The following is a 14,321-nucleotide window of genomic DNA, read 5'->3' as shown; positions in this document are numbered from 1 at the left end:
AACTATTGATACATGCAACAACCGGATGAATCTCAGGAAATTAGACTGAGTGAAATAAAGAAGTCACACCCTGTATGATTCCATTAATATAACATTCTTGAAATGACAAGATTATAAAATTGGAGATGGATTAATGGTTTCCCAGGGTTAAGGGTGGGAAGTGGAGGTGGGAGGGCAGTAGGTGTGGTCATAAAAGGGCAACACGAGGTATCTTTGTTATGGGTCCATGTGATGAGAAAATGTTTCAGCATCTTGACTGTGTCAGTGTCAATATCCTGGTTGCAATATTGTACTATATATAGGCTTGCAAGATGTCATCACCAGGGAGAAATGGGTAAAGGGTACACAGGATCTCTCTCTCTCTCTCTCTGTTATTTTTTTACAACTATATGTGAATCTACAATTATCTCAAAATAAAAGGTTTAATTTAAAAAAAAAGAGGGATTCCAACCAAAAAGAATGGAGACGTCACACATTGTCCAAATGCATTCTTTTTATTTGAGAAGGACGATCTCAAGGCAGTGCCCTTTGGAAAAGGCATCTCTCATCATCATGTACATCGAGATCAACCATTACTCTCGGCAAAGTACAAAAATACACGCATCAGTGACTTTCATACAATAAATACATAATCATGCATCCCACAATAAAAGGCACAGAAACCTGGTCACTTAGTAGTCATAAAAATTACTAGCTACATTAACAAAGCCACCCAAATTATCAGTATAAGGAACTGTAACAATATATTCCAAAGGTGAAAACACATAAAACATCTTTAAAATAGTATGCAATAAATATCTCAATTGTATATATTTTAAAAATTATGCCATTGTAAACAGCATGTAAACAAACAAAACTCACGTTTTCTTACCATTATTAAAAGTCATTAGAGCTAAAGTTATAACCTCTGCTCTGTCAGGTATATTTCACTGGCAAGTGTACTAAGCAGTTTAAAGTTTCACTCTTTTCTGCAGCAAACAGAGCCCACTGTGTAATAAATAGATAGGATCTCCATCTTTCAGATACAAGTTTGAAAACAGACTACCAAAATGTAGTAAATTCTTATCTATAAATAATATGGCAAAGGCTAGATCCCAACTATCTTCTGCAATGCAAGGGACAAAAGGAACAATATTGTTAGGTTTTCAACATGATGATAAATAGGAGGTAAATCACGACTGATTATCTTTTTAAAAAATATTTATGTGGTTGCGACGGGTGTTAGTTGCAGCACGTGGGCTCCTTAGTTGTGGCATGTGAACTCTTAGTTGCAGCATGCGTGTGGGATCTAGTTCTCTGACCAGGGATGGAACCTGGGCCCCTTGCATTGGGAGCTCAGAGTCTTAACCACTGTGCCACCAGGGAAGTCCCATGACTGATTATTGAAAGGTAGAATGAATGTGCTGAATATGACGGTCAAGTGTCCAGCCTTCTGAGCCTCTTTCTTTTGTGGTCCTTTTACAACATCGAACGAAGAGTAAAGCTCTATCAAACTAAGAATTTCCTTTTGCTAGAGAACATAGAAATGGTTGATACTTTATACTGATGGAAAACGGTGACTTCCAAATATGCCTATCAAAATGTAAATATACATACAAGTAAGGTTTTTTCCATACTTATCGACAATAGTTTTTTCCTTCTCATAAAGGAACCCAATTGCCTAACCATCAATAAATATTCAGAGAAGTTAATTTTTTATAACTCACATATTTTTGTTTGTTTCATCTATATATCAGTGCATTGTGGCACAAAAATACCAGTAGTAGATTTACTATATGCTTAGATAAGTATGCTACCTGTTAAGTAGTATTACTCCCTACTCCCCATTAAAAATAACTGAGGTGGAAACATCAACCTATAACTTCCAAGTGGAGCCTTTGAAGTATACCAGAAAGCACTATTTACTTTTTCCCTCTACTGTGGGTTCCCAATGTATACTTCATATATTTTGGTGTGTGTGTCATTAATGAGGATATATGCCTTCCTAAAATGGACTTAAAATTGAACTTGTGTCCTACAAACTCATTAGTCACTTGGATCACACATAGCACCTATGGTTGTGGAAATGGGGTTCTATAGGATTGATGAAAGATGTACTTGACAAGTGATGGTCAAAAATTATTTGTGGTTGACCTGAAAATACAAAAACTGTGGACATAAGAATGGGATTACTTATTTATGACACAGAATTTAGTTTTTTGGGTGGAAGGTGACCACTTCCCTGAAAAAATCTGATGAATACTACTTGATTTAAAAACATGTCCTCCCAATTTCTTAAACAAACTGTAGAAGAATCATCATGAAAACGAACTTGAACTCTTTCAGACAAGAGCTATGTCTTATTTTCTTTGTATCCCCGGCATTAATCAAATGTCAAGTGTAGAGCAGGTAGAAAAATATCTATTAAGTGAGTGAAATAAGAGGCCATTTAATTACATGCAAATTTTGGATTTATTTAATTTTTAAAATTATTGACTTTAAAGGGCTGTTTCTTTTTTAGGGTGGGGCCATGCCAGGTGGCATGCAGGATCTTAGTTCCCTGACCAGGGATCGAACCCATGCCCCCTGCAGTGGAAGCGCAGAGTCCTAACCACTAGACTGCCAGGGAATTCCGATATAGGGCTTTTTATGTTAACCTTTATCATAATTTGGAGACATGGAATAACGCCTTTATAGAATCACAAAAGAGAAAACAAACCCTTAGATAATAGTTTTTAGTCTTTATGTTCTATATGGGGTGATAGCAGTGGCAAACAAGCCTTCTTATATTTGCATAATAAAAAATGAAATAATCATTAACTATAGATGACCTGATATTGCACAAATTCAGTCTCTATCTCTGGTTGAAAATTATTTTTCAGAAAATTACACTTTCATTACCTTTTTAAAAATTCTTTCTCAAGTCTCATTATTTTGTGTAGGTAATTAGTGTATGTATTTATGTAGATTGTATACACTGAATACCTGCCAAAGAGAGAGATCATCTTTAGGGCATATTTATGGATTATGAATAAGAAGTAGTTGGCAGTTATGTGAAAATTTACTAAGCTTCAATTTTAGAAACGAGAATTCAGATTTGGTAAATATTTCTCATGAATAGCTAACAAATGATTATCCTTCACAAAGCAACTGCTCTTCCCTGCTGTTTCTCTTCTGTTGCTTCTCCCAGAGTCCATGCGGGCTTCTGAATACACATCCCCCTCATGTGGACTCTCAGGGAAGTCTAAGCGTTCATTTGTGAAAGTATAAAAACACAAAGAAGTTTGGGCGCTATATTACCTTCATTCACTCAACATTTATTAAAGTCCTATTACGTGCTAGCTAGACACTGAGACTACAAGGAGAAATCCAGTTGTGGGCAAGCAGATATATATATATTGAATTACTGAAATGTGATATATATATATTGAATTATTGAAATGCGATGTTATTTTAATAGAAGAAGTTTCAAGAGACTATGGAGCATGGATGAAATACTTAACCTGCCTGGGAAGTCAGGTAGAGTGTCATAGAAGGTAAAATTTGAACTGAGTCTTGAATGAGTTGATCTACAGCATGTGATTATGCCAAAGCACTGAACCGTGAGAAGTTCCAAACTCCTGGGTTACAAAAGGTCTCTAGAGGAAATGGTGGGTGACAATGCTAAAAATGGTGGGAAGAGGCAAGGTCATGGAGACCCTTATCCATCACGCTAAGGAGTTAGGTTGCCATGCTGTAAAGGAGGGAGAGTCTAGTTAAGAATTTTTAGCAGGGGCATGACAAAACAAATCTGTGTTTTAAAAAGACCAATCTGTCAACCATGTGGAAGATGGACTAGAGGCAGGGGAGAATGAAGGTAGGAAAACTGGTCGCTGAAAAACTTTGGCAAAAGCATAGGAGAGGGGCTTCCCTGGTGGTGCAATGGTTAAGAATCCGCCTGCCAATGCAGGGGACATGGGTTCGAGCCCTGGTCCCGAAAGATCCCACATGCGGTGGAGCAACTAAGCCCGTGCGCCACGACTACTGAGCCTGTGCTCTAGGGCCCGTGTGCCGCAACTACTGAGCCTGCATGCTGCAACTACTGAAGCCCGCACGCCTAGAGTCCATGCCCCACAACAAGAGAAGCCACCGCAATGAGAGGCCCGTGCACCGCAACGAAGAGTAGCCCCTGCTCACCACAACTAGAGAAAACCCGCGCACAGCAAAGAAGACTCAATGCAGCCAAAAATAAATAAAGTAAATAAATTAAAAGAAAATTTAAAGCATAGGAGAGAAAAATGGTAAAGGTTTGTACTGATAAAAGTCTGAACCAAGACATTAGCGCTTTGCTTTACTGCAACTAATTAGAAATACAACATAAAATGTCAATTCAATTTTTGAGATGGACAAAAAATAAAATATGCAACTGTATAAATACTAAAAAAACACTTTGATATAGAAAAGACTTTGGCTTATACAATTCCAAAGCAAGATTAAGTTAAGCCTGTGTTTTGTTCCATATTTTAGCTTATGAGTGTCTTGGCAGAAAAACATAATCACATAATGTTGCTATGAGAACTGTGTCATCTCTCAAAAGCTTTCTGAAAGCTTTTCAAGTAAAAGGAGGCAAGGAAACAAAAGAACTGCTCAAGTTTGCAATTCTTTCATGCTCATCATTATGTATATTTAAAAATTGCTGCAAAATGGAAATCTGTAAACAGGGTAGGGTCTAATTAAAATGATAATTAATTTTAATTATACTAAGGTCAACTGTATATCAGGTCATTGCAGGAAGCAAATTTCCAGAAAAATAATTTTTTCCCATCACTGTACCAAATCATTCTGGAATCATCATTTAGAGATCTGTTATTATGAAAACTAAGTTGTGCCATTAAGACAGATCAAAATATATGCAAATGAGCTCTGAATCAGTCTCTTCCCTTATGTCATGCAGCTTACACCCTCTTAAAATTCCAGCATTTTTAGGGGAGGGGGATGTAGCAGGAGCTCCAATGTCGTAAATAAATACCAGATTTAGCAAGGAAATCTTTAAGTCAAGGATCAGACAGTGACTGAATTCAAATGTCAGGGAAAAATAAAGTCAATATTCATTTACCCTTATCTATATTTAATAATTTTAACTAGGTTGTTCGAATTTTTCCGCCTTAATTGTACTTAGATTTCCATTATGGTAATAATTAAGACAATCTCTAGCTTAGTTTCTTTACAGGAAGTTTTGAAGGTACTTTGCATTGTACCATTCCATGGCCAAAGAAGGTAGATAGTGATGCATGCTTCAGATCAAACAGCAAGGAAACCATTTAGAATTCACTTAGTATAGAAAGTAAGTGACGTCACAGAGTAAAACAAGCTAAGGGAGTCCGGTATTCCGTTTTTAAAAACGCTGATTTAAAGAGACATTTTCCTCTTTGGGGAGTTAATCTAAGAAAAGATGTGAAAGTCTTAGCTAAAAAAAATATATATATATATATATATTTATATATTTATAAAATTGTTGTCTGGGGTGAGTGTAAAAAAATTAAGTTACTCTAAATTTCTGAAGATTTTAGAAGTGAGTTTTTAGCCTATACTAAAATGAATAATATGAACCTGTAGTACACAGATGAACATACCCATAACCTTCTCTGGTGCTGATAGTACTAATGTAACTTCACTCATTTTAAAAATGAACAGAAAGGGATATTAATTTGGGCTTTTAATTTTCATGTGATGGGATAAAGTCTGGGAAGCTTTTCTACACATCTAAAACAACAGTGGGAAAGAAGTAGTAACTTTAAGTATGATTCACACTTAGCTAGTTCCTTTTGTAAAAGAAAAATTAACAAGTACTTATAATTGATAATATTGTGTGCCATTTCTAATCAGGGAAACCAAGGCACCAAAACATCTAGCTCGTAGTAAGGACGCACTGAGCCAGCGCCAAAGTCAGTTGAGGAACCCAGTAAACCTAAACCATATTCCCATCTCCAGAATCGCAGAATTTAGCTATTTATTACATTATAAATTTGAATACTTTTATTGTTTCAAATGAAAGGAAAATCCATCCTTGCTAACAAATTTCAAGGCTCTAAGCCTTGAAAGGTTCATGAAAATCAATCTCTTTACTCTGTATGGTCTGGTCTGACCTACATGTACCAGAGTTCTTCTTTGGGAAGTTGCTAAGCCCTTCTGACTAGTTCTCCCTACATCACTTACTAAGTTGAGAAAATACAGACATTTGCCTCATGTAATAAACACAAATGATCAGGTTATCCAAACTACCTGCTTAATTGACTTCCAAATTTCAACAGTAGAATGGGCTCCCTAAACTCACTGGTTATTTTGAAAAGATACAGATACAATCCCAGACTTCACCAGTGTGACATTTTTTTTGTTTTCTGTGGTTTTGTGCTCACCATACATCTCACACGCTTTGCATTTTTATAATATAAACTGAAAGATACCTATGTTCAAACTCTCGATTTCCAAAACTTTCACAAATTACCAAGCTCCTTCTTCCTTTAATTTCCATATAATGCTTCTCATATATTTTCTTTTTTCCTGCCTTCAATAATTGCTTGTGCAACAATAAAATTAATATAAAACTATGTCTTTTAAATTCTAGTAAATTAATTCTTAATCTTCTACTATAGTTCTTAAATAGCTTACATTTCATCTACTGCTTACACTGTAAACCAATAAAACAGTTGAATTTAGGGCTTATTAAAGTGATTTCTTTGGTATATGACACAGCCTCATGGTAAATCAGAACAGTTATTTTTCTTCCTTGAAAACGTGATTTTATTCTGTGTGGCATGTTGTGCTATTATGTTTAACATTTTTAGTTTTTTAAAAGTTGAATAGAGAATATTTTCAAACAGAAAGAATTCAAAACTCAATTAAAATCTCACTGACTTAATTGACAGAAACAGACAAACCATTATTCCTCATAAGTACTCTGACTAAAGTAGCCCAGAGTCAAATGCAAACCTGTTAAAAATATACACCCTGAAACCTAGAGCTGGAGGTATGTGAAATTTGGAGGGTTCCAGATTTTTAATGTTCATTCAAATGTCATATTGGCAGTATAATCAACTGAGATCTCTTTTACAACAAAAATTGAAAATTTACTACAGAAAAGCAGTCCTGACTTGAAGATAAAATATATATTGGCAAAATATAGCATGATGAATCCCTTGGTTACAGTAATACTTAATATTGGTGATTTCATTTTTGGCTTTATGCCTTTTTCCATATTTATTTTAAACATGAAATTTTTTTTAACAAACTCCCTATTACTTTTCAGTTATCTATGATGGTAAAGAATCAGATTTTTACACGGAAAAAAACTGGGCATCTGTTTGACAGAAATGAGTACTTCAAGTACGTAAGTAAATCATTAACAGAGCTGTTACACTCTAAGCAACAGCAGTAACAAAGAAAAGATCTAGAATAAGCATTTTGTATAAAGATTACATTTCACGACATAATAAATAAATGCACTGATTTATACAACTTGTAAAAACCTTCTACTGATGATTATGAGTAATACTGTCTATTACTGACTTCGCTGATATCAGCACTGCCTCGCATAGAGTTTCAAAAGGTAAAATACTTGCCCCCAAAGCCACAAAATATACAAAGCTGGTTTGTTATTAAATACTTTGTCTGCCAGAAGTCCTACAAACTAAAATACATCTTGGCAGTTTGAATCACCAGCGTGACCAGTTTTTTGGTATAAAAAGATAAGAAAAATTTTAATATGAAAATTAATAAAACCAGTAAAAGGAGAAACCTGTTGTATAAATAGACATTTTAATGTAAAACTGAGACTTTCATTTCACTTAAGAGGAAGAAAAAATTCGATACAACTTACTTGAAGATTTGAAAATAATTATATTTTCCCAGCTCTAGATAAATATATTACTCCAATTTATTAGTCATCTTCAATATACAATATATAACTCACAAAACTGGGAATGTTACAACGCCAAAACCTTTCACAGCACTAGTTACCAGTTACCAGAACTGTAAGAAATCTTTAGCTACATATCAGCTTAATACTTAGAATATAGAAACAGATATGGCTAAGCAGTGGCAAACAATAGTGCAAACAGTAAGGACAACAAAATATATTTGTTTTCCTTTTTAGCTTGAATATCTAACTGCATTATCCTACTTCAGTGGCATTATCAACTGAGTATGAAACTTATGTTAATCCATTGAGAAAGTAACCCTATGTTCCTTTAGGTTTGATTAACTTGCTCTTGAAATGCAGTTCTATGAAATATCCAGACTATTCATAAATTCCTATACAATGAATAACTTGTAGCTAAAATGAAATATTTTATGTGGAGTTTTTATAACGTTTAAGTAGTGGCTTGGTTTCTATTTTTCCAACTAAAACTTGGAAGTGCATACAAAATTAAGAGGGAGAGGATATAAATATATGTAAATAGAATCTTAATTACATAAAGGGAATTAACCTGTTCATCTATATTAGTAATATGGGGTTTTTCTTAAACATCGTTACTGAGTTTAAGGCAGCCTCAGTTACTCTGTTAAACTTCTTTTCCTGAAAATAACAGAAAGAAGTATACAAATAGGTACAGTCCAGCTGTCTTTTTATCTCTCCGTTCTCTGTCACGATAAACCTTTACAGTTTTTTATTCTAAAGGAGATGTCTCTCAACAAAACTTGGAGGAAATAAAGAGGAAACAATAATAACAATAAAAATGAATGCTTTGTGTATTAGAAAAATCAATAATCATTGCCTCTTTAAAGTTTTGCTTGTTTCTTTAAAAGGCATTCTATTGCAAGGGCAACATATTCCCCAACTGACACAGAGATTGCTATACAAGAGTCACTGGGGAGATGCCATAGCAGAGAGAAACAAGCCCCAGGCCCCATGGCACTTGGCGTGGGGCAGTGAGGGCAGAGGCATGGCAGCCAAGCTCTGGAAACCACTTGGGAAGCTATTCCATTGACCAATAATATTGAGGAATCTTCACTTCTTACTCTTTTCAGCTGATTTAAAGAACTGCCACGAATATCATCAATCTCTAAACCCATTGTTTCATCCAACCTGCATTTGAAAAATGCAAGATAAGTTCATTTTGGAAGGAGCGAGCAGGAGAGATCCTAGATGTCAAGGTTGAAAGATGTAATGTTTCTACAGCTTAATGAAAAGCGGTATCTTTAAGGAATTCACATCTATACAACAGAAAAGCCCACTCTGTTGTCAACCCAGTGGGAGATAATAGGTCATTTACTTTAGAAATGATGTAGAGACGTTTCCACTCTAATTTTCTAAGTCATAGTTTTGCATGGGTATTTCCTTCCTCAATTCCTGTTACAAACAACTTCTATGGAGATTAAAGTAGTGGTCTCTTTATTCATTAAAATTAGCTAAAGAATCTCTAGGCAATAATGTTTTGGTCATTATATAACTATGTAAAAATTAAGTAAAGGCTTACTGACCATATGTCACACTCGGACAGATCTTATTATAGAATTAAATAATTTGTATTTTGAGGGTCAAGAATATATTATTTTTCAGGCACTATTTTAAGGAATTATTAACTATCTGAAAATCAGGATAAGTTAGCATAATAAGAAAGCCAGACTTTAGTCTAGCAAAACATGCCTTCTTTTAGGGTCTTAATGATGCATTCACTTTACCTGTAATCATTTTGGGTCTCTCTTTTTTTTTTTTTTTTTTGCATGCCTAATGATTCATTTAATGTGTGCATGTGTCCTCAAGCATGAACTATGTCAATAGGATAATCTACTGATAAACGAAAGTGAGAAGTACAAGTTGTTGGAGATCAACCCGGTCTTTACTTATCTCAGTACATATTCTTCTGAAATGTTCCCTGTGACTTAAGTTGTGAACAAATGAGAATGTCACATGAGCAAATGCAGATTGTTAGTGACTTAGACGTGGGGTGAGGGGCTGGAGAGAGGCCAGTTGTGTTGGCCAATCTCCTGTGTGCCACCTTATCTACCAAAATATAACCAAAATATATACTGGGTAGGTAGGGCTCATCTAGAACCTGGATCAGGAATAAGGATTGAGAAGAAAACTCAGCTGGGTGATGCATGAGTTTCAGCTCATTTCTGGGACTAGTTGGAGAAGGGATAGGAAACAGTGGGTTGGATAGCAAGCTATTCTGAGAAACTTCAAAGACCTCAGATCCCTCCTAGCTAGGAGAGAGAAAAACGCATCTAGGCCAGTGCTAATCACCCAACAAATCTTATTAAAAGGAAGATCTTGACTCAACAGGGCTGGAATGGACTGAGATTCTGCATTTCTATAAGCTCCCAGGTGATACGGATGCTGCTGGTGCATGGACCACATTTTGAGTAGCAATGATGCAGAGCAGTGCTATCCAGTAGAATTTTTGCAGTGATGGAACTATTCAACATCTGTATTGTCTACTATGGCTATTGAGTGATTGAAATGTTGCTAGTGCAACTGAGAAACTAAATTTCTAATTAAATTAACTTTAAACAGCCACATGGAGCTAGTGGCCACCATGTAGGACAGCACAGATCTTACACATTCAGGGATCACCTCTTCTCAGCCACAGCAATATATGTGATGGTCCTCAAATGATCTAATCCATCAATTCATTTAGATTAGTAACTTTCCTTTTATAAAATGCAAACTGTAAAATCAGTTTCTTTACATTGTTTTCTTCCTAACACTTGGCTAGATGACCCACAGTGGGTGCTAAGGTGGGGCAAGATAAAAGGAGTCCGTTTGTAGTGGGACAGTTGATGAGGAAAGGGCAGTATGTGGCAGTGAGAATTTGAGCAACCATCTCTATTGGGCACGTGGAAAAATGGGAAGCCAGGAAGTAAGCAAGAAACTCAGAAAGTGAGGTGGAGGGACAGATGGAAGAGAAAAATTGAGTACTCTGAAATTTTATTTAGGCCTGACCCTGTCCCTTTCTTGACAAGTAAGTTGTTCTTCAGGAAAACGAGCAGTGAAGGAAAATGAAAGGAAGTGGATGTGAGCTGTGATTCCCCTCCAGCCCTCCCAAATTATCTACATGCAGGAGAGTCTGGTGGGGAGGAAAGACGGCAATTACAGCTGGCAATCAGGCCCAGGCTTGAGCTTCTCACCTCAGCTTATGCATGGACCAAGGTGCAGAGGCCCCACCTGCACTCCCCAGAGCTGGGATCAGGCCATGTGGAGAAGCTCTTCCTATCTTTGTTGTAACCCCATCTACCATGAGAAGCTGATTCCTCTGCGAGGCTGACACTGGCCTCTAGAGGCTCTGAGGGCACCATCCTGGCAAACAGGCGTGAGTGATGTCCTTTGGGTCCTACATAGCTACGCACAGACAATGCATACAGTGAAAAATGCTCCTATTCAAAACCCATTTGCTGGAAAATTCTAGCTAAGGCTTCTGTTAACTGAGGTTCAACATATATAATGGATGTTACTCAAGAGTGAAAAAGCAACATCAAATACAAAATCTAATCATTTACATCTTCCTCTTAAATTCTGAACATGTGATAACTAGATAATCTTTCCTATTGGCAAAGGAGAATTTGGGGAGAGTGAAAATCGGTAACGATGTTTGCATTAATTCATTCTTTTCTAGGATTTCTTGCCTCCTTGCCTCCACCTTTCCTTTTTCTTTTTTTTTTTTTTTTTGTGGACAGGGATCCGCAATCTCAGCAGAGAGTTCTGAGAACACAGGGAAGTGCTTGAAAGAGCAGGACACTTTGCAGGGTGAGGGACTCTAAAAGGGACTGGAAAGGAAGACCTTTGATTTCATAAGTGTGGATAACATTAAAATTAACTGAGTAGCTCTTTGCTCTTTTAAGCTACCTGATACAATTCGCTTTGGAAAATTTCCATTTATTCACAACTTAGGTAAAATATATAGTCAGACACACTTGGTCAGGAACCTATCAAGTTTCATTTATTTTTCAGATGCCCAAATTTTGTGATTTTTACTAGTAAATACTCAAGTTATAAATAAGGATAAGCATCAAATATTTAAACCCTTTTGATATAATTAAATTATATGTCAGACAATAGCTCATTTTAAATGTTTTCCCATCTATATTTCTCTTTAAGCATCTGGAAAATAAATGTCTAGAAAATATCAATGAGAGTATAGTTTCGATTACATGTACACAAGTGTGAATGTACATATAAATGTATACGTGTATATATGTATATCTTTTGAGCACCTACCTAGAAGGCTACTTTATGAAAATTGTTAACCACTGGGTCAGTAGTACCCTGTTTACTTCTCTTATATAGAAGATTTTTAAACATTAGAATTAATTTTTTGGTATATAATGTCTAAAGAAAATTTATTTAAGGACATTTTTGTGACTTTTTGATATGTATGCCTTTGGCTTTCAAAGATTTTGATCATTGTAATGTTGACTCCTCATGCGCTAGACTGAAGTATAGTGGTTTACAAAAAGGAAAATAATATCTACCTGATAGGATATAAGAATTAAGTGAGATAATAATAAATAATGGAAAGCCCTTAAGAAAAAATTTAAATCTCTTTTGTTGGGAAGTTTGTGTCAGGAGTCCCTTTAGCCAGTGGACGAGTCTGGGTGACCAATCAGTATACCAATCCCAGTTGAGACGTTGGGGAAATTCCTGGATGTCAACAGTCTGCTATATTATACATGCAAACAGAGTATTAAATAATTATTTAATTGAAATGAAAAATTTAAAACAGAATGTGGGACTTTTGGTACGGAGAGCTATAATAAGTTTTGTTAGGCAACAGAACATATAATTTTATGAAAATATCCAGAGAATTTTCTTAATGTGCACACCTACTGTTTATGATAGGTTGGTATAAAATTGGCTTGCATAAGATATATATCATTTGTTGATTAGGGCACAGACACATGTTCACAAATTCTTAGATATAGAATATTTATGCAAAATTCCACATCAAAGAACAGAAAAGTGCCTTTAGCCAACCAAAAGGTACTTAGGTAGTAATAAATTAAATTCCATTAAAACTGACATTAAAGCTAAGTGTTACATATTAAATGTGACATGCAAGAAACAGAAAGACAATTCAGGCAGGAACATCGTGCATTAAGATTTGCATTCATTCATAGTATTTGAGGGGTTTTAACCATATTCTTTGACCACTGAGAGCTAGGAATCTGAGGTGATACCAATTCAAAACACCACTTAATTTACATCTTAGTCTTCTAGCCAGTGATTTTAAGTAAGAAGCCAATGCCTCCAATAATGAAACCCAAGAAATTTCAGCTACATATTGTTATGTGTTTGCATGGTAAGAACATTCCATCTGACCAGGTTAAAGGAAAGTAAACATTGTGCAATTCCACCTTTTGGACAATGCAATTGTCTCAGATTCCTCCCACCTTTTTACTAATATGAGCAAATTTGAATGTGTCAGGTTTGCACAATAAGAAAATGGCTTTGTGGAATGTATTTTTGTGGCACAAAATATTTTCTAATACCTCAAATCAAACTTTTCACCCATATCAAGCCGTAGAGGTGCCTCAGTGGTGCTTATTTATCTAGGCAGAAAACTACAAGAAGAGCCAATGGCTCCCAAGGACTTTGTATTAAGTAGCAATTACTTTCCTTCCAAGGAACAGCACCAATATGATTACACCTCAGACTGGGGGTGTGCTCCTTCCAAGCTCTTTAATTCCCTGGAGAATTCGCTTCATATGACCCACTTTCGGTATCCCCAGGTCCTAAAAATAAAAAAAAAAGGTAGAAAGAAAGAAAAAAGAAAGAGGAAGAAGTTTACTGACAAGAGAAAAACTGAGGATTAAATATTTAACTAGCTAATAACACAGTTAGCATTCAGCTCATTCATTTTAGTTTACATTCAATGATTTAGGAAGTAAAAGTTAGAAAAGTAAGTTTATAAAACCAAAAAAACCCTGACATTAAAAAATTGCCGACCCGTAAAAAAATCACATCTTACACAACTCTTAAATGTAACATTCTCATAAGTTATACACAAAGGCAATTCTTTAAGAGTCAAAATTACTTCCTCTTTTTTCTTCTTCTTTTTTTTTTGTTTTAAAAAACACAGGTCCGGGCTTCCCTGGTGGTGCAGTGGTTGAGAGTCCGCCTGCCGATGCAGGGGACACGGGTTCGTGCCCTGGTCCGGGAGGATCCCACATACCGCGGAGTGGCTGGGCCCGTGAGCCATGGCCGCTGAGCCTGCGCGTCCGGAGCCTGTGCTCCGCAATGGGAGGGGCCACAACAGTGAGAGGCCCGCGTACCGAAAAACAAGAAAACAAAAAAACAAACAAAAAAACCACAGGTCCTTTTGTGATCTCTGAAAGAAGTGACATGTGACACCAGGGTATCCACA

The 14,321-nt window shown here is 36.0% G+C and overlaps 1 protein-coding gene across 3 annotated transcripts in view; it reads right to left on the bottom strand.

Moving 5' to 3' along the window:
* Positions 1–473: 473 nt before the first annotated feature.
* Positions 474–14,321, bottom strand: part of DGKH (diacylglycerol kinase eta) — a 184,812-nt gene continuing 170,964 nt past the window's right edge. For all 3 annotated transcript variants that reach the window (XM_049701208.1, XM_004274557.4, XM_033436729.2), the window contains one exon: positions 474–13,689. In XM_049701208.1, the coding sequence (XP_049557165.1) occupies positions 13,606–13,689 (84 nt within the window). In that variant the 3' untranslated portion in view covers positions 474–13,605. The remainder of the gene's footprint in view (positions 13,690–14,321) is intronic.

Source organism: Orcinus orca, chromosome 18, assembly GCF_937001465.1.
Source record: "Orcinus orca chromosome 18, mOrcOrc1.1, whole genome shotgun sequence".
NCBI lineage: Eukaryota > Metazoa > Chordata > Mammalia > Artiodactyla > Delphinidae > Orcinus > Orcinus orca.
Note: the sequence above shows the minus strand (reverse complement) of the source record. Positions and strands in the feature narration are given on the sequence as shown.